This window comes from Plecotus auritus, assembly GCF_963455305.1.
Source record: "Plecotus auritus genome assembly, chromosome: 5".
In the NCBI taxonomy this organism is placed as follows: domain Eukaryota; kingdom Metazoa; phylum Chordata; class Mammalia; order Chiroptera; family Vespertilionidae; genus Plecotus; species Plecotus auritus.
Window position 1 is genome coordinate 22,743,664 of NC_137776.1, and position 26,024 is coordinate 22,769,687.

At 52.1% G+C, this 26,024-nt stretch overlaps 1 protein-coding gene across 10 annotated transcripts in view; it reads right to left on the reverse strand.

The window, feature by feature from the left end:
* Nucleotides 1–26,024, reverse strand: part of TNS1 (tensin 1) — a 222,010-nt gene that overhangs the window by 43,035 nt on the left and 152,951 nt on the right. For 8 of the 10 annotated variants that reach the window (XM_080669585.1, XM_080669583.1, XM_080669587.1 and 5 more), the window contains one exon: nt 2,200–3,777. In XM_080669585.1, coding sequence (XP_080525711.1) covers nt 2,200–3,777 — 1,578 coding nt within the window. The remainder of the gene's footprint in view (nt 1–2,199; nt 3,778–26,024) is intronic. The other 2 variants (XM_080669590.1, XM_080669588.1) reach the window with 2 other exon arrangements.

Sequence of the window (26,024 nt, forward strand, 5' to 3'; positions counted from 1 at the left end):
AAGTCAGGAGAAACCAGATCAAGTTCATGGCCATGAAGACGTTCTCCCTCAGATCTGAGCTTCCTGGGTTACTCATGTTAAAGCTTATGTTCCAGCTTCCTGTGGAATTTGAATGAGCAGAAAGAGGTGACGCTGGAAATTTATCCTCCCTGGCTTCTAGACTATTCTGCACATTGATCCTGCCTATGTGCCTTTATCTACACTTGCATGGCAGACATCCTGAAGGGCTACTAAGGATCTGCTGACATAAGAAACACTGTTCATGATGGGCATGGACCAGAGAGACCCCTTTACAGGCCTGGAAACCAGGTATAACTGCCACTCTATGCATATTATCCCTTCTCCTGAGTCATACACAGTTGATGGAAGAAATGGGAGCAGAGATGTGCCAATAATATCACCCCTTTCCTGACTTCTTGGCAGCCAAAGACCGAGCAGCTACGAGATACAGAGGTTGAACGTCAAGACCTCAGAAGCTAGTAGGAGAGAAGAGGCTGAGGGGAGATGCACCACAAGATTGGCATCCTTCCTGAAACATTCAGGTATGCCTTCCTCTTGAGCACACTCCAGGAGAGCTATACAGAAGGGTTTTGTTAGGGGGAGGTAATTCATCTTGTTCCCCAGAGGAAAGTCCTCTGGATCCTACCCTTCATTAGGCTAGAGTGTCACTATTCCTCAGGCCACTACCCCAATTCTGTAAAATATTGGTAGAGTTCCATTCCCCTCCCTTCAAAAAGCCAGGAGGAAAAGTCTGGACCACTCCCATGGAGTCTTTCTTTCACTGCTAGGGTTACAGAGCTACTTACCCTGTGCTTTGACTCTTGGGTAAAAGCAATGATGTGCTGCTAGACTAGCTCTCCAGGGGAGAGCCCTAATTGCCAGTTTCAGTGGTGTAACTTCTTCCATTATGGCCAATTTCAAGTCATGGACAGTTGAGCTGGGGACTGTGCTCTGCTCTGAGTGTCCATGCCCCCACACCCAGGTCCAGGGCCCAGCCCAATAGCCAGCTGGCCTACTTCCCCAAACCCACCATCCATCCCCAGCAAGGGTGTTTCCCTCTCCTTGCAGCTGGCATGGTGACTCAGCTTCCCATAAATTTAGAAAAAAAGGGGTGCAGGGCAGAGTCAGCTGCCCAGATTGCTCTTCTCCTCCCTGAGCTTCCACAACTCTGTCAGCCGAGGAACTGGGCACAAGCTCCCCAACCCCAGCCCCAGGCTCTGGTTCACACCTGCCTGGGCTTTAGCTACACAACAAAATCAACCCATAGGATTCCCCACCCTGTTTGACTGCCCCCATGGAATGCTCATAGGCTTAGGCCAGTGGAAAGGAGGGGACCCTTCCTGTCGCCCCAATATGGCCAGAAGAGTCTGCCATTTCTTGCCTATATCTCCCCAATAAGCTCTTCCAGTTGCTCCACTCTCTCTCCTCTCTCCAGAAAGATAAACCCATTCACGTTCTGATAGGAAATGAAGCTTTGTTTCTCAGTGTCTGCTTCCCAAACAAAGCTGGTCCTAAAGCGAGGACCAACAGGACAGGACAACTGGACCAGAAGGGGGACGTGGGCCTCCCCTGAAACAGAGAAATATCCTGAAAGGACCCACCAGGGTTGGACACTCAAGAACCCAAGGGCTTCAGGATACCCTCTCAGGTTTTGTTATGCTCAAGAGGGAATTTGGGTCTATAGAGACCTCCCTCTAGCCTTCTCTATGCCTTCCCTAAGAAACTGAAGTCTGAGTACAGAGAGCACTACAGGCAGTTACAGAGGGCATTTCCTCTCTCCTTAGAAGGTATGTATTCCAGCCCCAAAGTCACTACCTCCAGGAAGCTCCCCTGATTGTCCCAGCTGATAAGCCTTGCATTTCCCATGCTCTAGGGCTTTGGTCTCCACCTCTGTTGTAGCACACATTGCACTGTTAGAATTACCTGACCCTCACTAGACTGTAAGTTCCTTGAGGACAGTAACTGAAAGACATTGATCTTTCCATCTCGATGCCTGCTTTGGAGCCCAACAGACAATGAATGCAGGAAGGGATGGCTAGTGTGGGCTCCTGCCAGCCTCTTCTCCAGGCCAAACCAGTGTCTGCTGAGGTGTGATGGCTCTGCCTGTACCTTCCCCCAGCTAGACCAACTGAGACCAAAGAGGGAAGATGTGGAGGGATAAAGGGGATACCCAGCACGGATAGTTCCTGAGGCTCTTACCTGCTACCCGGTGGGCCACCAGCCCCTCCAGGTTCAAGGGCTCCTCCTCCGGAGTTCGGGATGGGTCTGAAGTCGCCTCCTTTGGTGGGAGCTGAGGCTGAGCGGTGAGGCCAGGGAGAGAGGCGGGGGGCTGCTGAGGCCCTGGAGGGCTGTGGTTGGTTGGAAGGAAAGCAGGCAAGGAAGAGGAGGAAGCTGGGCTCTTTGGACGGTAACTCTGGTTGGGCCCAGCCGGGCATGCCTGATAATCATAAGGTGAGTAAGACCTGCCCTGAGGGACGGACTCCAGGGAGGCCCGTGGGGCTGGCTCAGGGGTTCCCAAGGAATGCCCACTGGGGATGTAGCCAGATCTGGACTGGGTCAGTGGATGGGTCTGGTAGGAGGAGCCAGAAAGAGGCTGAGAAGAGAGAGGGGAGGCCCCAGGCCAGGCCCCAGGGACACTCTGGGATTTGTGCAGCGGAGCGGCAGCCGAGGATGGCTCTAGGTCCAGCATCAGCATGTTGAGGGCTTCAATGGACTGCTCGATCTCCTGCTGGGAGGCTGCCCTCGGGAACTCAGGGAGGCCAGGCGTGGGTGTCTCTGCCAATGGCTGGGGGCCGGGCCTGCTGGGTCGTACACTCTCCAAGTGGGCTCTTTCCTGCTGACGAGGAGGCGGGTGAGGCTGCTGCTGCTGCTGCTGTTGCTGCCAGGAATTGAGGCCCCTCTGTACAGCCTCCCGACTGCTTCCCCCCCGGGCTGGTGCTGGGGGCAGCTGGGGCTCAGTGTCCGGGAAGGACTGAGAGCGGAACATACTGCTGGGGTCATGGCCATAGTGGGAAGTGGTCACTTGCTGTGCCCAGGTGGGGTGGGGGCCCTCCCGCTGGTAGCCAGCTAAACCCTCCTGTGCAGAATAGGAGGGCCGCATGGGAGCCAAGTGGCCCGCATGGGCAGGCACTGCCCGGCTGGCAGACTCATAGGGGTAGCCCCCACCATTCACCATAGGTTCCACGGCGTAGGGCTTGTCCAGGCCATTGGTCAAGGGGGACAGCGCCTCTGGATAGCCCCCCTCACTGGTGTTGGTGATCCCATCCAGGGAGGACAGTGTGCCCATGCTGCCCACGCTGTGCCCATCCTGGTTGGGCAATTCATCGTCCAGAATGTCTGTCTCCCGCTCAGATGCCAAGGCCCCACCGTTGACGTGAACCTGGGCTGGGACAACATGACGGCTGGCAGAGGGCACAGCAGGGCCTCCCGCCAGGCGGGACCGGAGGTGTTGGGTGTGGTACATAGTGCCTGGCTTCTCTCGTTCTAAGCCGAAGCCACTGAGCAGGCGTTCCAGCTCGCGCTTCTCCTCAGGACTCAGGACAACAGGGGCACTGGAGGGGCCGAGGGCAGGCTCATCGGTCTTGTCTGTCTTGGTGGAGGCTGTGGAGTTGCCGGAGTCGCTGCTCACAGACAGGGTGTGTTCCACGTGGTTGGGAGTGGCTGACAGGGCAGGACGTGTGGCATTGACAGCCCCGGTGCTGCCATTCAGGGAGTCCTTCTTCTTCACCTTGGCATAGAGGCTCCCATCTAGTGGCCCCTGCGTGTGTCCCACAACCTCTGCAAGAGAAAGAGCAGATGTCAGTGGGAAGCGGGGACAGCTTCTATTCTCCCGAGGAGAGGAGTAAGGGCTTCCATTCCCTGGATCCTAAAACCTCCTCTCAGTACCCTGAGATAGAGCAAGGCAAAAGGACTAAAGGACCCACCCAACACCCTGCTTCAGGGCCAGGCAGCAGATCTTAAGGTCGGGCAGGGGGTCTTGGGGGTTAAGTCACCCAGTCCAAATTTTGCCTCTGGCATCTTGCTAGCTTCCCAAGAACCTGGAAGTTCTGGACCAAAGCCAGCAGGCCCCATGTCAAATGAGACACATTCACTCTGAATGCTGGGGCCCATGAAGGTTCTGGAAAGGGATTGGGGAGGGGGCAGGGAAGCATCTTAAAGATGAAGAACAAAAGGCAGAGGTTTTCATCAGGGAGAGGTGCCCCCCGGTGTCATTTTGTCTACAGACAGCTCCCGGGCCCCCTAAGCAATACTTTCTCTGAAAGGAAAAAGTGAGTGCTGGGTGGCTCAAGGCCAAAGGGCTGACTCAGGAACGAAGAACTTCCCCCGCCCAGAGGAACTCAGTGATTTCACACCCTGTACAATCAGCAGCCCAACTCCCAGCCCAAGATACACACACACACACACACACACACACACACACACACACGCACACAAACACGCACGCACCTTCCCTCACTCCAAGGCAAGCCCCCACTTGGCAACAAAAAAAAAAAAGTTTCTCCCAAATACTGCAAAAAACCCCAACCTAGACCCAAACAGTCACACACACACACACACACACACACACACACACACACACAGAAAACTTGGCACAAAGACGTCCAGAGGCCTACATGCCAACCAGTAATCACCCAAATCAAGCACCCCGTGTTCACCCACATCAAATGCCCAGGTGCCCCCAGTCAGAAAGCACACTGTGGGTACATATATGCAAATACAAGTAATAATAATAGGTACCATGCAGCCAACACCTATTATGTGCCAAACACTTTGCTATATACTTTACACATACATTGTTTCTAATCCTGTGTGTTAGGGAGTGTTCTGCCTATTTCAAAGATGGAGAAACTGAGGTTCTGAGAGGTGAAACTAATTATTGGCAGACACATAGCACCTGGTAAAACTGGGGTTTAATATCAGAACTAATTTAAGACAATAAACATAAAACTAAATTAAAAACAGAACTTTGCCAAAACCGGTTTGGCTCAGTGGATAGAGCGTCGGCCTGCGGACTGAAAGGTCCCGGGTTCGATTCCGGTCAAGGGCATGTACCTTGGTTGCGGGCACATCCCCAGTGGGAGGTGTGCAGGAGGCAGCTGATCGATGTTTCTCTCTCATCGATGTTTCTAGCTCTCTATCCCTCTCCCTTCCTCTCTGTGAAATATCAATAAAATACATTTAAAAAAAAAAAAAGCAGAACTTCAAAAAGCACACAATTTTTATTATTCTACACTCACTGGCTCTCATATCTCACACATGCATACACACACAATAGAATGAACATGATAGGCAGAAGTATCCCAAAATAAATACTTAAATTTAAAGCCACAAACATTTCAAAAAACACAAGCTCCTCCCATGCCCCCTGATCAGCCCTGGGGCCAGAAGTGGCAACCTCTAAAAATAAATACTCATACAGAAACCCATGGCCAAAAACAAGTGGTCAGACAACCACAAAACAGGAACATCCTGATCGGCACACACACACACACAAACCACAGGCCAACCAAATGATGTCACCCATCGAGCGGGAGCACAGAGATGCCCGACAAGCATCATCCACACACACACCCCAGGCCAGCAGCAGAACCCAAGTGACACTGGCCAGAGTGTCACCACAGGACTCACGGGGACGGGGCTGGTCTGAGTGGGAGAGGGGTTTGGGCTGAGGTAGGTCTGAAAGTCCAGCAGCCTGTGCCTTGTGCTGGGACCCCTTGCAGGCTGCTAAGAGGCCACGGAAAGCACAGCTGCCTCTCCTGCTCGTCTCCCTGCACCCCTAAGGGTCACACTGTCAGATGAGAGAGCCTGACTCTCATGCATGTCTCTCCAAAGAACTGGGTGCCTTGCTACACAAAAATGCAGAGCCTCTAGCAAGCTGTTTCTAGAAGAGAAAAGTACTGAAGACAGGAGCCTTGCATCCACTCAGATTTCTGGGGGTGGTTCCCGGGAGGATGGGCCCCTCATACCAGTTAGTGGAAGTCTGAAGAGCTGTCTCTCCTCTCTGTGCCTGGAAAGCTGCTGACCCCACAGAAGCAGGCCCATTCTCAAGGCTGAGCCCCACTCGGCAGCCCACACCATGAGATGCCAGAATGTTCCTCCCGGGCCAGGGATACCCACCATACCCTACACCAGCCTTGGGCAAACTACGGCCCGTGGGCCGGATCCGGCTGTTCTATCCGGTTCTCTTGCTCTCCCCTCCGCTCCTTTACTTTGAATTTATATTAGTTCACACAAACACTCCATCCATGCTTTTGTTCTGGCCCTCCGGTCCAGTTTAAGAACCCATTGTGGCCCTCGAGTCAAAAAGTTTGCCCACCCCTGCCCTACACCCTCAAGTCAATACTCACCTGGTCTGGGAAGTGGGGAAAGCAAAAAAGCAAAGGATGGGGTGTCCCATGCCTTCCCATTTATACTTACATGGAAGGCAAAGAGAGGCACTGGGTGCAAATCTGAGAGTCCTCTCTCCTTCCGGGAGAAAGCAGACCCAGCCCAGCACTTCACTTGGGAGCATAAAAGAAGCAGTTTTGGCAGAAGAGCTAAGAAAGCATCCCCGAGGCTGGGAGGGAGAATTCACACTGATTCCCATCACCTGATATCCTGGCCCGGCTGGCCAGGCCCCACTCCTCATTGATTTTGAAAATGTCAATATTAAACGGATTCTGCCGTGTAATTTATCCCCACGTGGGCTCCTGTGTGCAGCAACAAGGTCAGGAATGATAACTGCCAGGCCACTAAGGCTTAGGAAGAAAATCGAAGATGTGTAAATAGTGTAATTAACTCCTGTTTGCTTAATACACGTAGAAAGGTCGATTTCTGCCCTCAAAGTAGGGCCTAGCTGCTCCTGATTACCCAGTGCTGGCCGAGTGCTCCAGGCTGTTCTGTAGCCTTCACTGGTCATCTTCCTTTGCATACCAAGGGGAGAAACTAAGGACAGACCAATCCAGGGTCTGTCCAGGCCCTGAGAGGGCTCTGCTGTGTAACGCAGTGCATGGGCAGGACCTGTGGGGCACCTACCCTGCTCCTCCCATCAGAGAGGAAGGTAAGTGCCCCTGCTCCCCACACCTTCTCCCCATCCACCACGGCCACACTAAGAGCTGTTTACCAGGACCACAAGAAGCCGGAACACAAGGTCGGTTTTAATCTATTATGGCAGGAAGGGCGAAAGAGAGGGGCGGGTAGAGCAAGGAGAAGGAGTGAGAGAGACTGGGGAAGGAAGAGAGGGAGTTTTGAGGAGGGTGAGGGCTCTAAAGCTGAGGGCCACCGGATCCATCTCAAGTCCCAGCAGATTCCAGGAATGGCCAGTTCAGTCTCAGAGGAGGAGTCAGACAACAGTAGAAGGGGGTAGAGGGAGGAACCTGACTGGTTGGGGCCGTGGGTACCAGCATGGATGACAATGGAATAGGGGAATACACTGCAGGGGAAACACAAGTTAGACAGGCCAGGGTAGCAGGCTCCCAGGCCCCAAGCCGTGCCAGCCTGGCCAGCCCATCATATGGCCGTCTCCCTGCCCACTTCTCTAGGGAAGCTGAGAAGTCCACAAGCGGCTCCACTTGTTTTCCCTGAATATGTCTCCCAGTTCTTCCCAGCAGCTACTCCAAGCCCAGGACTCCACCCTCAATGCTGACTTCGACTGCACCAAGGAGCCCTTATTCCAGGGCGGCTGTAATCCAGCTGTGCGAGTCATGCTTTTGGAGAGCTCTGAGGAAAATCCCCAGCTGACTTGGATGCCGACCTGCTCGCCAGGCTCCCTCCAGTGAGCTGCGCGGGAGCGCGTGGGGCCAGAAGCACAGTGCAGGCCAGAACTCAGGAAAGTCGCGTCCAGCCCATCCACTTCAAAAAGAACGAAAAAAATAAACATGGGATGCTAAGATATGGATTTAGGGCAGGTGTTTTCTAATTCTGATGTAATGAGAATCTCCTCTGGAGTTTGTAGATTCTGGGGCCTGATCTCCAAAGGTTTTTACTCATAGGTCTGGGGCAGGGCCAGGAAGCGGCATGTTAACTAGCTCTCTAGGGTTCCCACACACATGGTGGGTAACATCTTAAGGAGCCCTGACCCAGCTCTGAGGTTAAGAACCCTGCTTCTCTCACCAGTGTCAAGTGGGAAGGTTTCATTATGTAGATGTCAGGATAGGAGGCCCAACCATGAAGGCTACAGGGTGGCAGCCTGCTTGACTGCAAGAAAAAGGCTCCTCAGCGATGACTCAGTGAGGAGAGACCCCTCCCTGTCCAGCAGCAGGCCTGGTTTGAACTGTGGCTGATTTATTAAGGTTTTCAGGATGGGACCCTTCATGATAAAAAGTCCTTTGAGTCCACGTCCAGCAGGATAACAATTCATTAAGATACATTACCCGAAGCAGTGATGACCGACTGTCATGGAGGAAAATCAATGCTGTCCAATAGCAGAGGCACCGTGCCCACCCCGGACGCAGGTGGTTTGGAGGCAGACAGGGGCCCTGGCAGGTTGGGAGGGAATCTGGCTCCTTAAACGTGGGAATGAGGCATCAAAGGCCATATGTGTCTGGGAGGTAGTAAACTTTGACAAGGACTGAGGCTTGGCCAAGAGGCAGCCAGGGGAGCAAGTTCTAGACATGTTAACCCTTTAGCCACAGACTCCCCCAACTCTGGAGGGTGCCAGGCTGATGAGAGGCAACATGGGAGCCAGAGGATGGGGCTGAGTCCCAGGGAGGCCACAGGGATGTACTTCAAGAGAGGAGACAGAGAGGAGGCACCCCCTCCTGACCCCCCTAAGCCAGACACACCCATCATTCAGAAGGATGATCTCCATTTAAATGGCCAACTCAGCTTGTGTCAACCACTTAACCTTACAGAGCCTGGCCACACAGACTAAAAAGCCAACTTGCAGGTTTGCTGAGTGACAGGATTCAGGAGCTAAGTACCTTGAGGTAGGCCTGGAACATCCTCCTCTCTCCATTTCAACAGCTCTCATCACCCACAGGATAAAGCCCTACACACCACACCCCCTGCTGAACACACCAGACCTTTTTATCATCCGACCCTTGCCTGCCTTTTGAAGCCTAACCTTTGCTGTCCTCAATACTTTAAACACTCCCCCTCTCTACTCTTACTGCTTAGATGCTCTTTCCTTCTCTGTGCCACATGCTGTTCCCTCTCCCGAAGGCCCTTCCTCACCCTGCCTCTGCAACTCCCAACCTCCCTGACAAACCTCTTCCTCCTCCTTCAGGCTCAGGTGAGCTTCCCTGGGAAGTCATCCTTGGCCTAACCTCTCTCCTGTAATACTCCAGAGTCAGATAAACCACGTTCCCACTGCCCTTTGTACACTGAGTGGCCAGATTATTGTGATCTCTGAACGCATAATAATCTGGCCACTCAGTGTGTGTGTGTGTGTGTGTGTGTGTGTGTGTGTGTGTGTGTGTGTGTGTATTAGAGGCCTGGTGCATGAATTCGTGCATGGGTGGGGTCCGGCCAGCCTGGCCAGGGGGAGGGGACATGGGCGGTTGGCCGGCCTGCCTGCTGGTCAAACTCCTGGTCGAGGGGACAATTTGCATATTAGCCTTCTATTATATAGGATATACACTGAGTGGCCAGATTGTTATGCGTTCAGAGATCATAATAATCTGGCCACTCAGTGTACATGTCTACTGGGAACACCGATCATGTACTGGACAGTCATGGTTGACATCCAAGTTTGTCTTCCCCACTAAGCTGAGAGCTCCTTGAGGAAAAGCCTTTTCTCTCTCCCCCCCGCCCCCACAGTGACTGGTGTCCAGATGGTACCATTCACAGGTCTATGTGAACAGCACCTCTTGGAGTTCAGTGCATAACCACCATGGCTACACAGGATGGCCCTACAGAGCTCAGTGCCTGGCACACACTAGGTGTTCCATAAGTGCTTCATGCATTACATTAAATAGCCCAGAAAGATTTCTAGAGTCCTCTGAAAGAGTGTCACTGAGACACCCTTCTTCCACTGCCACCCAGAAAAGTGAAAAATCAGGGGTTCAAGGTGGACCACAAGTTTCTCCCAAAAGGAAGAAAAAAGAGAGGCATTCTACAGAGTTGGTTGTAGCACATGCTGGGCACAGTGGAGGTCCCCATAAACTGGCTGAGCCAGAGCTTGGCCCCTGGCATCCCCCACAGAATTCCCCAGCCACACACCACTCCAGGAAACATTAACTCTCTTATGCCAAGGACCTCTTGGGATAGTTAATGAAAGCCTAGACCCGTGGTCGGCAAACTGAGGCTCACGAGCCACATGCGGCTCTTTGGCCCCTTGAGTGTGGCTCTTCCACAAAATACCATGGCCTGGGCGAGTCTATTTTGAAGAAGTGGCGTTAGAGGAAGTTTAAGTTTAAAAAATTTGGCTCTCAAAAGAAATTTCAATCATTGTACTGTTGATATTTGGTTCTGTTGACTAAATGAGTTTGCCGACCACTGGCCTAGACCTATTTCCTAAAAACATGCACAAAAACACATAATTTCGGGGTGTTGATAGATACCCCAAAGTCCATCTATGAACCTTACATTAAGATGAGCACTTTTAACAGAGAGGGTGCTGCTTCTGGGGACCCCTCTCTGTCACCCGGGACTTCTGTGAAGAATGTCAGACTCCATCTGAGAGGAATGGGAGAACACACAGGAGGGAACCCCTTCCAGCTGGAGGAGCTCATGAAGGGGTCCAGCCCAGAGTGACCTCCTGGGTCTTCACTGGCCCAGAAGGGTGCATGTGAGGAGGGGGTGAGGATGGAGAGTCAGTGTGGAACCTCAGCCTATGGCTCAAGTTAGACCTGGGGTCCTCCTGAGACATCATGACAATGGCAGCAGGGACCACCTGTGGCCCAGTCTTGGCCTCCACCCATGCTGACCTCCCTACCCCATAGCTAGCTGGGGACTAAGGTGGCCCTTAGGTCATCGCAGCTTGCAGAGGGGTCTGGAACTTCTCGAAGTGGGAACGGGCTTCCCCGGAGCTTCTGAAGATCAGCAGCATCAGGGTTGAAGAAAAGTATCTGAAGGGGACCCACAGAGGAGTCACAGCCTCTGCCAAGCAAAGAGGCAGCGGACAGGTGCAGCTCAAAGAACTTGGTTCACGTGGGGAGGTGTCAACTGATGCCACACTGACAAGCATGGGCCTCAGGCCCTGTGGGCGGGGACAGATGGGTCCAGGCTTGGCACAGACACCTGTCTTTCTCGCTGTCTAACAGCACTCAGAGGGAGCCCCCTGCGCTTTCAGAGAGCAGACAGAGAACAAGATTCTCCTCGGGGCTGCTATCAAGTCCCCTGTACAAATGGCCTCGCCAGTGTCACCCACAAACCTGCCTCCGTGGGCCCAGGGAGGGTGGGTGGCAAGTGCCCCACCCCTGGCCATTCTGCTGATAAAGAAAGGAGGAGGCATGAGGCCCAATGTACAAATGGAGTCCATTCTGAATGTCAGCCTGTGGGCCTTGAACATGGAGAAACTCAGCACTGAAATCCAAATGGAAACTAGAGCCCCTCCCACTGGCACCTCCAGGCCCTCAGGGCAACAGAACTAAGATCGGAGAGGGACTGGAAAGTCAGCTGAGCCAAGAGAGCTTTGTAAAAGCCGTGGGATTTTTATAGCTGAGGGGTCTTAAGGGCTCAGTTCATCCACTGCCCACCCCTCATGTTACAGGGGGACAGTGAAGTTCAGGGCTCCCCTAAAGTCACCCAGCACAAAGTGCAAAAGGACTTGTCTTCCTGCCTACAAGTTCAGTGCTCCCCCCCCTCATGGCCTTCAAGGTGAAGTGGCTGGAGGAGCCGGGGGTGGGGAGTGGGGGGAGACTCTCCAATCCTCACAGTATAACATACGGGGTTTTAGTCAAGTGACGATGACGGATGTGTCCCCAGGCCCTCCTCAGGAAGGACACACAGATACCATCTTACTGGAAATTCTCCAGAGAAAGGGAGTAGGAGCACAAAACCTGATTGTGACCTTTATTTCAGACCCGAGGGACCAGAGCCTGGAGAGTGAGTGACCTGCCCAGGTCACACGGCAGCCCACGACCTTGCAGGGCAGGCCTCCTGGCCCTCAGCTCCCACCCCGGGCACTATAACCAGAGCCTGACACCCCCACTCCCCGCCTCGGCCTATCCGGGCACCAGATATCAAACACAGGACGGTAAAAATAGCTCCGATCCCACAACAACCGAAGTCCTTCTCTGCCAGGCCAGGGCGCCTGCCTGGACACTCAGAAATCCCTGGCCAGGGGATGGCCGAGCCACCAAGAGCTGTGCCAAAGTTGGGAGAAAGCCATGAATGGGAGCCTGCAGGAGGCCATTAGGGGAATGGTCAGCACGAGGTGCCACTGAGCTCAGCCTGCAGAAGGAGGGGCAGTTGTCCTGAATAAATATCCCGCTGGGGGTGTTTCAGGGGCATCCATGCCTCCCCCATGTTCCCTCTGCCCACCCCATTCTCATCCACCATGAGCCATTACCCCAAAAGGAGGAGGCCAACTCAGACACACTGCTCCCACCAACTCAGCGACCCTCAGACCTGAGTTGGCAGCTCTTACATGCCCAAGGGCAGCAAATCCTGGAAGAGGGTGGCCGGGTCCACACCTCCAAAGGGAGTATAGAGTGTCACAGCGCTGCACAGCCTCACACCCCTCCCCAGTCCAGTCCGTGGCAAATCCAGGACGAAGGGTGCAGAAGCCCCCACCGCCCTCTCCCCAGGTCCAGCAGAGCCACACAAGGACACACAGGCAACACAGCCGCCCAACAGGCACTTACCCTCTGGATGGAGAGGGAGAAAGGGGAGGGGAAAGAACCGCTCTGATTTGATCTCTGCTCCTTGTGCCTCAAGTTTCAAATAATTCCTACATGGCTGCAGCTCCCAGTTCAGCCTGTGTCCTCCTACTCAGCTCGCTGGGACTGTCAGGGTGGGAGGAGCCTGCCCGCCCGTGTACACACACAGCACTCCCTCCCTCGCTCGCTCGCATTCTCTCTCTCTCACTCTCCTCCTCCTGGCTCTGCCTCACTCTGGCTTGTAGGAAGCCAGTGGGATAAAACTCTGTCTGTAATTTCAGCCAGCTGGGTCCCCAGGGCTTCACTTATCATCCTGTAGCTATGCAGCTCTTGAATGACATCACAGTGGCTTCCCAAACCCTCCACATGGAGTGCAAGGCTCCAGACCCAGACCCAGTTCAGCCCCAGCTCAACCCAGTTCCAGCCCCAGTCCCAGCCCAGTTCCAGCCCCAGATCAATCCGAGCCCAGCAACAGCCTCAGCCCAGCACAGCCTCAGACCAGTCCAGGTCCCAGAACAGCCCAGCCCAGCCCCAGCCCAGCCCTAGTCCAAGCCCATGGCAGCCCCAGTACCCAGAGAAGAAGTGGGAAGAGAAACCCTGGGAGCAGAGCACAGGGGTGCAAGGGACAGAGAGGGGAGGTGAGAGTTCCTAGGAGGGTGTTGAGATTTATTTCCCCAAATTTTTCCACATTTTTTTTCCACTCAGCAAATGAAAGGCAGAACGGATGACAACAATTTTCCAGCTGCTGAACAATAAGGTGGAAATTTTTTCCCCTCTCTCCCCCTCCTTCCCCTCCACAGGGCAGAGTCTAGGAGCCAGGACACTTCCTTGGCTTATAAAAGGGGGGGACCACAAAGGCCCTGTACTTTACAGAGGTGTCCATGGGGCCAAATAGAGGGGCTAGAGTATCACCTGGGCAGGCCTCAGGGAAGGAGGACAGGAGCCCCAAAGTGAGATTCTCAAGTGCAAAGCTTTGGATTCTGGCCCAGCAACCTGGACAGTTTTTGAGGCCTGACTTTGAGAAGGCCAGTGGGCACCTGGCCCAGGATATTGATTCACCAGGGCACCTGACATGCTTCCAATTGACTAGCTATTGGTATTCAGTTTGTTCCCATCTCAAAATCATGAATGGCAGAGAGAATAACTTTTTTTGGAGTGTCAAACCATGTCCACTTTTACCCCCAACCACCTAGGTCTGAAGCAGTCCACTCAACCAAACACCCCACAAATCTGTCCCAAGTCTTCTCATCATCCTGATGGGCCCTAAAAAAGTGCCAGACATCCTGACAGCAGGACACGAAATGCCAACTCTTACCTGCATATTTTGACAACTTATTTGCACATCAATTGACTGTCCCAACCCAACTCCCAGAGTTGGTAGAGATGGCCTGGGATTTGCAGCTTTAGCACCTGTGTCTCCTCCCCACGGTCCCAGTTAAAGTGCTTGTGTGGCCACCCCACCTGGAGCCCAGCTTTTCAAAGCCAGGTCTGCTGGCACTGCAGGCTCCCCAAGGAGAGGCTGTCAAAGAGAGGCCACCTATTTCTCCCTCTTCTGAGCAGACACCTCATTCCGGCCCCCCTCCACTCTCTGGATGTTTTTTTGGGGAGTAAAGAAGGAAAACAATAACAAAAATAGAACCCAGTGCCCTGTAGGCTGGTCCCTATGCTATCTCAACTGCATCTTCACTGATGAGATGGGGAGACCCCCAGCCCAGTGTCAAAGACATCACAGAAACCATAAACATGGGTAGCGAAGAGAGGGATTCCATCCTCAGGCTCTGAAGTGGGTGCAGGAGGACTTCCCACTTTCCCAGGGCAGGACTGTTGTAAGAACACAATGTGGATAAACTATTCCAATCATCCAGCCATCCACCATCCAATCATCCCAAGCAGAACCACAAGGAGGAGAAAGGCCTGGGTATCCCACTGTCAAGATGTCACTCGGGAGAGGGAGGAGCTCAGGGAGTGCCCCGATGGAAATGCCCACAGACCCCTGCAGGATCCCCTCTATGCCTTCCAGCCCAGGGGAGAGGGAAGGAGGTAGAGGGAAGTTCAGGGCTGCAGGGGCAGGGCAGGCGCTGGGCACCCCTCACATGGCCCCAGCCTTCCAGGGTTTCTGCACACACACACCCCGCCCTGCCCCCCCACCACCCCCAACCCCCGGAAGGCAGTGAGCAAGGCCAGACTTGGAAGTATGTTCCCTAAGGGTAGGGCAGGAGCAAAGAGCCAAAGGATTACTCTGGAAGAGAACTGTCAACTCCCAGCAGATGTGCGAGTTGGACAAGGGTCTCGGGTATATCTACTCACCTCCCTCCTGCCTCTCCCTGCTCTTATTGCCTTGTGGGGCATAGACATCATCTCTAGCTGTCCTCATTTGGGAAGGATGAGGGAAGAATGGAGAGTGGACCCAAGATGGCTTGGGGAGCCAGGAAGAAGGAGAGAGTGCACCAGAATGGGGCAGACAAGTTACCTTTAATGCACATTCTCTCATTTGCTTCCACACCGAGGCTTAGAGGTTGCAGCTTGCTCAGGATCGCATTGCCAGTCTGACTCTGACACTCAAGTTCTTTCTGCTTCCCAGAGAGCAAGGAGAAACCAAAAAGGCGATGGATGGGCAAAGGGTGAGAGTCTGCAGGATCCAACAGGAAGAAGGGAGTGGAGAGGGGTGATAAAATCACAACGCTGGTTTAGGCCAACTAGCCCTGCCATCCAAGTGAGCCCTGTCCCCATCAAAGTTGTCCCCTGGGAAATGCTTGCATTTATCCTAATGACACTTCCAGGGCTCACAGCATTTCTGGAAACTCGCAGGGAACTGGTTCAGAACTGGTTCACAATTCACACCATGAAGCCGTCTCTGCATTTAGGTCGATCCCCATTCTTAACCCAAAACAGCCCCATTAAGTAGCATACATAAGTACTGGGTACCAAACTGGCCATGTGGTTTTATAATTACAGCTCCCGTCACTGCTGTGGGGCAGAGGTCTATGTGGCTCTACCCACACATGGATGCGTATGTCGGTGTGGGTAGCAGATCTGGATAGGTCTCTGCTTCCTTTCCCAAATGGGTCCATCCCTGCGCATGAGTTCAAGGAGGACCATGTAGGCATCTCCAGGGGGTCTCCAGGCAATCTCATGCAAGCTCACACACGAGCAGTGTGGGCCAGAGCAGGAAGTCACTGCCGCAGAAGGACAAGCTGGGAGTGACTCTCCTGACCCACAGAAGCCACATACCATGGACAAGCCTGGGCCCAAGCCTGGACAGGAGCCAGGAGCCATGGCACTTTCTAACCTCGGGCTTCTTTCTAGCCTAGTGTTACCTGAAGGGCACCTGCCTGGTTCTCGAATGTTCTCAGGCAGTGTATAGACATGGGGGGGCAGGGAGGCAGGAAGGAAGAAGGAAAGATCTGAGAGGCTCTGAGCTTTCATACCAAAATCTGATCTCACTGCCCCTGGAGAAGGAGAAGAACAAACATCAAAGAACACTTTGCTACTAACAGTGTGGTTGGTTTTTTTTAAAGCAATCAAGGCAACAGAAGGCGAAAATCTCCATGAAGCATCAGGGCATTGACTCGCTGTGATGATGATGTAAAGACTGGGTTAGGGATGAGAAAGGCAGTCCGACAGCTCTGTGGCCACTTCCCAGAACAAAAGAGGCCGCCTGTGGCCTGGATCAACCTCCCAGGGTCGGAGAGCAGTCCAGCAGGTCTGCCACCTGGGGCAGGATACCCCATGTCCCTGCAGGGGCGTCTTGTGGGTGCAAATAATGCTTGAGCAGAGAAAGGGAGGGAGAAGGAACGGGAGTTTGGGGCCAGATTCCTGAGTCCCCTTCATACACAGAACCTGCTAGGGCCTTGTCGGAGCCTCCAGAAGAGCTTGTCCTCCCACATCCATGCACCACGCTCACTCGCCCCATCTAGACAGATGTGTGGGTGGAAGGGCCCTCCTCAACATCAAGAAAACCCAGTCCTGCCACCAGTTCCTTTCTCTTATCCCTCAAAGGTGAGACAGTTCTCCTGGATGGCAGACTCCACCCTTCCCGGAGCAGCTGAAACCCTCTCTCCAACCCGGGTTTCATTTCCCTTATAGGGTGCTGCATGATGAACAGACCTAGAGAAGGTGTCATCTGGCAGCCACAGCAGGAGACTTGGAGTCAAGGGGCCGGAATACTAAGAAGTGATCTTGGATGGGCCTCAGTTTACTCCTCTATGTAATGGGCAAGCACAGCTGGATGATCCTTAACTTCCTGGCCAATTCTAGATGAGCTAGGATCAACTCAGAGAAGATGCTCAACCAGGCACTCTCTGGATCCCAGAGGTCCTGGACGCTGTGGGCCCATTTCTCCTCTCCTGCTTGGTCCTGCCTGGGTGGCTCCAGGCTCCAAACTTGTCTGAGACTATTTCCGTGGCAGCCACAGAGCCCCTGAGGGCCAGGACAGAACCGGTGATTTACAGGAAGTCTGGAAATACATGCCAGGCTGCAGAGGTTCCAGGGCCATGAGGGGCAATAAAGAGGCTGATTTATTTTCATCAGTAAAATGCTGAAACCCAATCCCTAGAGCGAGCTGACCTAGCAGACGGTGGCGAAGAGCTCATCACCCAGAGCAGAATTAGCTAGATCACAGCCTCCCAAGTCTCACCACTGGGGCAGGTGATGGGAAGGGACAGAAGGGGAAGCCAGGGCTGGCCAGCTGGGCTGATGTGGCTCCAGGTCCCTTGGGCTGGCCTCTCCCTACCCTGCCGCTGGCCTGCCAGGCTCTCTGGGATGCAAGCACCACAGTGGGCAGAGCTAGGCAGCCAGGCTTTCCATTTTAAATCAGCCCCTTATCCTCAGGAGGCTTAAAATGCAAGCTTCCGGGTCCACATGCCCACTTTTGTGGGGCAGGGCCCCTCAGACTTCTGCCCTTGTGAAGCCGTGGTCAGACATGGCGGCATCAACATCCCAGCTCTACATCTACCTGGCTGTGTAAACATTGGCAGGTTACTTACCCTCTCTGTGCCTGTTTCCTCATCTGAGAACTAGGAACGAGAATACTCAGCTCACAGGAGTGACGAGGAGTAAAGAAAAGTATCTCACATCTGGAGGGTGTACCTAGAAGGGGGAGGTAGGCTTTCCTCCTGGTCCCTAACCAAATTGCTGGTGGGGAGTGTCAATTAATACAACCCTCATGGAGGCCCTTTTGGCACTATCAACATTATATACGCATATATTCTTCCACCCAGCAAATCCACTGCTAGAAATTTGTCCTACAGGTAGACTTGCGCCAATGAAAATAGTTTATGTATAAGGTTATTCACTGCAGCATCTCTGAAAACAGCAAAGGATTGGAAAGAGCCTGAAAGTCCATGTTATTTAAATATCATAAATTAAAATACAAGTTAAATAAAACTCAGTACATATGTGCAGTGGGATATTACGCAGCTGAGAAAACTGAGAAGGCTCTTTATGATATGCCATTCGATGAAAAAGCTCAGGATTCCAGCCAAATCCTTACAGTGACTTCCAGACCCTAAGTGATCTGGTCCCCATTACCTCTGACCTCACCTCCTATTATAACATCCATTGCAATCACTCTGGCCCCTTTGCTGCTTCCAAACGTCTTAGATGGGCTCCTGAATCAGGACCTTTGCACTTGCTGTTCCCTCTGCCTGGGATGCTCTTCCTCAGATATTTGCTCAGCTAACTCCTTCACTTCCTTCAATTCATTGCTCATGTGTTTCTGCTCAGTGAGGCCTAAGCTAACCAGCTTTCACACAATTTCAACTCCCCACTCCCAATCACCCTTACTCTGCTCTATTTTTCCCAGAGTATTTGTCACTTGCTAACATGCTCTGTCATTTACTTATTACGTCATTTCAATTTTTTGTCTGCCTTCTTGCTCTAGAATATAATCATGACAAGGACAAGGGTCTTTATTTTGTTCACTGTTACATCCTCGGCATCGAGAATAGTGACTGCACACATAGTAGGCACTCAGTCTATGTTTGTTGAACAGGTGAGTGACTATTATTGAGGACAGCCCATGTACCAAAGTACACAGATGATTTGGCTTTTCTTCTTCTTTAATAGAGTGGATTCAAGGTTATGCCTATCATCACGTCATGGTCACTCTCCTGCATTCTGATACGTTTTCTCAAATGGAAGAGAAAGAAACAGCGTTACCGCTGCCCCCCAGGAGTCACCGTGACACAGCCTGGCAGTCACTGATGGCTGTAGCCAGGGAGGCAGGAGCCATGAAGGTGAAGACCCTGACAGACCCTGGGAGATGGCCTAGCTCTGCCCCCAACTTCTGTGTGACCTCTGCAAATCCCCCAAAACTAAGCAGAGGAAGAGCTCACACATGGGCATGGAGCCTGGGCATGCCACGAACACCCGGATTCCAGATCCATGAAAACCTCTTCCCATAAATGGCCCCAGAACTGTCCCTCAGACAGAAAGCAGGGCCTGGGAGAGTGGACCGTGAGGAAGGGGCTCTGTTGTCTGAAGAGAAACACACCAGCCGGAAGGCGGGAGTGAGCAAGTCAGAGACAAGCTTCAGGGACAAGGCTGCCTCTTGAGGCTGATGGAGAGATGGACCTGAAAAGCCAGGACAAGTAATGAAGGGGTTGAAGTCTGCCTCAGCGACCACATAGGAACCAGCTACGGGACAGCTATCCTGGGCGAGAGAAAGAGGGCTGGGTCCAACAAGGAATAATCCAGAACTACCCAGAAAGACAACCCTCACCACTGCGGGCAGGATACTGTGACCCACACCACACCCGGAGCTGAGGGAGCATGCATTTGAATTCTCAGCACTCACTCTGCCCCAGCTGGGGCTGGAAGCCAAATCGCAGGGTAGGGTCTGTACAGGCGAGGTGAGGAAAAGCAACAGGCCAAGCACACGTCCTCCCTGAGCAACCATCACTCAGCCATGTCCATGGAGCAACACATCCGGGCTCTGGGCACTCACTGGTCTTCTGCAGGATTTTGTCTTTTCCCTTCATCTGGTTCGTTCTCCCCTCTCGGGCTTCAGGCATGTAGAGGGCAGTCCAGCCAGGGAGGCCAGGCACATCTGATTGCTTTTCTTTCCCTCTGCTTCTTACACATTGAACAATGTTACTACACCACTTCCAGATTTGAAAAACAATTCTGTCCTCAAGGTCATCTACCTCCAAGGCCCAGAGCAAGCGTAGCCCCTCTGCAGAGCCATCCACCTCTGATCACCACCATCCCCAGAAGCTTCTTCTCCCCTGAGCAGCCCTGGCCCTTGGCCAAGATCCTTCTCCATTTGACTGTGGGTTGGAGTGGATGGGGCGCCTGCCTGGTCTCACTGCACCCCGCCCAGCCTTGTCTGCAGGCAACTCCAGGGCACGATTTCCATTGCACAGGACTAGCACAGTGCCCGCCACCTCGTAGGTGCTCTGAGAAAAGGAATGGAGGGAGGAGGGAATGGTGGATGAAAGGCAGCTCTCGCTGGGTAAGAAACAATATTTGATTAATGGAGACTTGAATTTCTTTTCTTGGACATGGCTAAAGTCGGTATCTTGGGGTCTTGCCGGGTCCAGCTAACTTGCGCGTGTCTATAGGTTTGGCAGGAGAGGAAGGAGGGAGGTGATGGCGGGGGAGAGAGCACGGTCTCCTCTTCCCCTGCCTCGAGCTTGATATCTGAGCACCACACAAGGGCAGACGGTGCTGCTCAGGCCACTGGCCAAGAGCTCTGCGTCCGCTCTGAGTGTGGCTCCGGCCTGCCACCCTCCACCTGATGGCAGAGATTACAGAGGACCAAAGGCACATTCACTCGGGAGGGTATCGGTTTACCAAATGTTCCACCGGCAGACACTGCTCCCCAAGCCTGCCAGCTGCCTCGCACCACAAGGCCAGCTGAGGGTTCGAGGGCATCAGGACAAACCCCGCCCGCCTGACAAGGAACAGCACTAAGCAGGTGTCAGGCAAATGCTGTGCCACCGGTGTCATCTTCTTTACCCACAAGGTCAAGCTGACCTTGCATTTGAATTCTCAGCACTCTGTTCCAGGAGGTCAGGAGAGGACTCCCCTCTTAGGGGAGGAGAAGGTCCCCAGATCCCTGTCAAGAAGGCATTTGATCCCTGCCTCTGTCGCTATCTCTGCGCAGCCCACCCCAACTGAGACCCTGCCCCCTTGTTTCTCGGCAAAGCTGACTTATCTGCCCAATGGGGCCAAGAAGACAAGGACCCAACCTCCTTGCCATGGCTGATCCACCCTCTCACAGCTGGGAAGTTCAATCAGGTGGCTAACTCACATCCCTCCTGCTGCAGTCTAAGCCTTTTGTCCAATATGACCTGCTAGAACAAGGACAGAGCTTCCTTCCAGTAGCAGCTTTGAATGTCTCTGCCCTTCCCTCACCCACCCTGAAGTCATAGACCAGAAGGGCTGGCCTTTCCCAGCAAAAATTTAAGTTAAGATTTCCCAGCAAAAATCAGTTTGGCACCGCATTCCAGGCTCTCGGCACTGGTGCTTAGAAAATCACCCTCTGCTCAGAGACAAGGGGCAGGTGTATCTCTCCAGAATCCCTGGGCCCTCTGCATGGGTTATTTGAGCCCACCTGCAGTCTTGTGCTCCCCTCTTTTACTGGTTCCTCCCATATCTACCCAAAAGTTCAGAAGGCAAGAATGTCACCCCTATGAATGTATGACACGGGGCTATTATCCCCACAGCCTAACTGACTCACTCCCACTGCAAAGGGGCCATCTGCTGCTCTCCCTCATCCTGTTGGCCCTGGGGACATGGGGCCATGCAGGTAGCTAAGGCAGCTGGAACAGAACTCCCGGGCTTTTGGGGAGCTGAAACCTGGCCTCCCTCTCTGTGTAATGGGGCAGGTTTTCCACCAGTGCCGGGGCTGGAAAGAGATCAGACCAAGCAGCCTAAAGCATTTCAGGCTGTAGATGAATAAGCTTTGAGATCAAGATTTAAAATGAGAAAAAGGATATTATCTTGGATAAGGCCCCTAGCCTCTCTGTCATTGCCTCCACTTCCTCACCTATAAATGGGAACATATAATCTGAAGTTAATATGAAAGCATTTGAGTCTCAGTTATGACAGAGGAAAATGAATGATGCCATGTTCCGAAAGTAGGAACTGTAATGTAAACCCTACAGAAAGAGATGACTGACTTCAAGAAAATGAAAAAAACAACCCACAGAATGGTAGAAAATATTTGCAAATCATGTATCTGATAAGGGACTTATTTCCGGAATGTATAAAGAACCTTTGTAACTCAGTAACCAAAAGACAAAGCCCCAATTTTTTAAAATATGGAAAGGATGTGAATAGATGTTTCTCTAAAGAAGACATACAATGGTCAGTTAACAAAGATGTCCAACATCATTAATTCTCAGGGAAATGCAAATCAAAACCACAATGAAATACCACTTTACACCCACTGGGATGGCCAGAATACCAAAGAAAATTATAAGTGCTGATAAGGATGTGGACAAATTTTTCACACACTGGCAGGGAGGGATATAAAATGGTGCAGCCACTTTGGAAAATAAATGATTAAACATAGAATTACCATATGACCTTGCAATTCTACTTCTAGGTATCCACCCAAGAAAAAAATGAAAACATAAGTCCATGCAAAATGTCGTACATGAATGTCAATAACAGCATTCTTTAAAACATCCCAAAAATGGACACAATGCAAATATTCATTACCTGATGTATGTATAAACAAAATGTGGCATGTCCATGCAATGGGACATTATTCAACAATAAAAATGAAGTACTGATGCATGCTACAATATGGATGACCCCTGAAAACATTACACCAAGTGAAAGCCACATACTGTATAATTTCGTTTACGTGAAATATCCATAATAGACAGATCTATAGAAAGTAGATTAGGGCAAGGGTGGGGATGGGGACAGAAATGGGGAGTGAGTGCTAATATATAGGTTTCTTCTGGGGGTGATGAAAATGTTCTCAAATGAAGTTATGGTTGCACAACCCTAAATATACTAAAATCCACTGAATAGCACACTTTAAATGGGTAAAATGATGATATTAAATTATATCAGTATAATATGATTTTATCATATAAAACTGAGAATAGTTATTATCAGCTGTTAAGTTTTTTAAAAGAGAGAAATGGCTGAAAACTGCTTTGTGGCTCTAAACTACTGCCTCATGCACATCCATTTCAGGAAATGGGAAGTCTCTAAGAGGAATTATTTTGCTATAAGTGCCACCTGCTAGGGGCTCTTCCCTCATCTCAGGGAGTCTGCTCAGCTCAACCTGAGTTGGCTGGAGCACGGAGAATGTGTGCTCAGGCCTGAAAGTCTGAAGGGTGAGAGGCAGGCAGGGAAACAGAGAGAGGGGTTGCCTTGGCCACCTCAATCCCAGGCTTTACTGAGGCCAAGAGTGCCTAAGGGCTCCACTGGACCAAAGGGAGAGAGCAGCCTGGGGCTGCCTCAGAGCCTGTCCGAGAGGGCCACCTGGAGGGCTTAGAGGACTTCAGCAGGAGGAGGCTGGAGGGATCCAGGGATGCCTGGGCTGAGGAAGGGTCGGGAACATCTGGCAGAGCTGCAGTCCCCAACCTGAAGGACACAGTGAGTGAGAGACTGATGGGGAGGTGGGGGGCATCTCTAAAACACCCACAGAAGTGCTGCAAGATAGAAACAATCAGCCTCTAGAGCCTTCCCCTGGCAAGGAAACTCAGAAGTCAGATCCACACAGAGCAGGCCTCTGCAACCTCACACGGGTGCCAAGCAGGCAAGAATATTCTGATCCCTTCCCTCCCCTCCTGTCTTCCCATAAGCCAGGGAAGCGGAGAAAACCTACTGAAACACACACACAGCTGGTGGCCAGGTAGGAGCGACAAGGGGGAAGAACGAACTATGCATGAAGTACCAAGGTCACGGCACTGGGCATATTCATGACTGACCAGAGGACCTTTTATTACCTGAGAGTGAACAGAAAGGCCCTGAGACTTGCCGTAATGTCATTCGGGGGCAGGGGAAGCAAAGGACAGGTGTAAAGAGCAGGGGTGGATAAAATAAATTGGTTTTATAATCACATCCTACCAGTTCTGCTTGTTCAAAAATAGTTACAAAACAGCAGCTACCTGTAGGTGTTTGGGGAGGAGTAACCAAGAAAACATACAGTCACTGGAGCGTGGCATAGGGTGGGCACAAAGGCTAGCTGTCATCTAATCGTTGTCTTTGTCGTCATTATTGTCATGGTTAGGGTTTTAGAGCTGGAAGTCCCCTTTGGAATCCATTCTCCCCAATTCACCTATAAGGCAACTGAGAGCCAGACAGGGAGAGTAAGTTTTCCAAGGTCACACAGCAAGTTGGTGTCAGAGGCCAGTCTCCTGACTCCCAAGAGTGGGACACCTAGAACAGAGCCATCTGAGGAATGGGACCAGGGGGATGTGGGCTTCTTCCTAAGAAGGGTAGGCTGGTATACATTCAAAATCACATTTCTGACTTCTCTCCACTAGCACTTTAATAATAAAAATAACAGACATAAATTATTGCCAGCATAGTGCATACCGGGCACTCTACTTTTCACATTTCACATATATTATTTCATTGAATCTTAATTCTATTCAGAAGGTACTGTTGTTGTACCCATTTTACAGATAATGCATTTGGATCTCAGAGAGGCAAAATGACTTGACCAAGGAACACAGTTATAAACAACAGAACTTGGAGCCACACCTTCTGATTCTCAATCCCACAGTCTTACTCCCCATAGTAGAGGTTAGTCTGTTCAACATTATTTCAGCTTTCCATCTTGCATGTACAACTTCCCTGCACTTGAAGTAAGGCATGGATGTATGACTTGCTTTGGCCAATGAAATGTGAGCAGAAAAAAAAGCATGTCACATCCAGGCAGAAACAGTACACAAATCATAATGTCCTCCACCCATTGATGCAGTAATGGAAGCATCTCTGAGATGAAGCCACCACCAGCCTAGAGTAACTAAGATGCACAGAGACCCCTGCCAACTCACACTGGACAGGCAGCAGGGGGGAAGAAATATGTTTTTGTTGGGTTAAACCACTGAGAATTTGGGGCTGTTTGTTACCCAGCATGATCAAACCTCTCCTGGCTGATACAACCAGAGCTACACTGCTTCCCATTCCACGCACAGGAGTTGGGAAGGTCTGAGAGGGAAGCTCGACAGGTGCATTTTAGCTCCTCACAAGTCATAAAAAGAAACAGTGATTCCATTTTTTTAAAAAAGGAAGAATCACTATTCCAACCCCCTCATTTTACAGGAAATGAAGATCTAAAGAAAAGGAGTTATCAAGGACACCCAGAACCCAAATCACCTGCCTCCCAGGCCAATGTCTGTCCGGGTCTGTCTCTGTCTCCATGTCTCTCACCTGTTTCTCTCCTTTCTCAGTCTCTGCCTGTTTACTGTGTATCTCTCCCTCCTTTCCTCTCTCTCAAAAAAATCAGAGAATCCTTGGATGAGTCCAGCTCATGAGAAGACACCACAGACTGAGACCCCTGGCTGTTGTGAGGAAGGCTCTTCCCAGCGCAGGCACAGAATTTGTGGGAGGGGAGAGGGGCCTACAGAGCAGGACGCTCTCCCTGAGGAAGGGATCCTGGGGGCTGAAAAGCTTGGGCACAAAACCAAGCCCCCTCGTCACAGCCCCTGGCTCTGGTGGGACTGCCCCAGAAACAACGGAAGGCTGCCGGGCATCACTCAGGAGGAGAGAAGTGGGTTGGTGACCAGCCCCCTTGCCACCTTCACAAGCTTGTCCTGCTCTCCCTTCACTCTTTTCTTTGGCCCTGAGCCATCTGCTGCTTTACTCAGCACTAGCCCCTCCTCCCGGTCCTTTCTGTAAATTGTGAGACCCCCGAAACAACTTGGTATCCAAAGAGGTCAGGGAAGGGTGGGAGTGATCCTGGGGAGGGAAAGCGAGGCAAATTAGGCCTGGTCAACCTTTGGGCCGCTCGGAGGCGGAAGGCAGCCCACATCCCTTGGTATGGGACTTGCTTCCGAGAAGGCTTGCCCTCAAACACTCTGGAGGCATCTGGAGACGGCTCTGTGCAGCATAGGCAAAAACACAGCCCCACTCCCACCCACGGGAGCTGAGATCTGGGCATGGGGCTTCAGAACTCAGGCCAAACAGCTAATGGGGCTTCTGGAGGCTGCGAAACGTGGTGTCAGCCAGAGCACTGAGCTGGCAGGCTCCAGACCAAACTGGAGAACTACAGAGACAGCCCGGGAGAAGGAGGCTGGTGGAGGACCAGACTGCCCTCCCCTCCACCCACCCTGGGCCTCTCTTCCTCCCCACTCAGGACCAAAG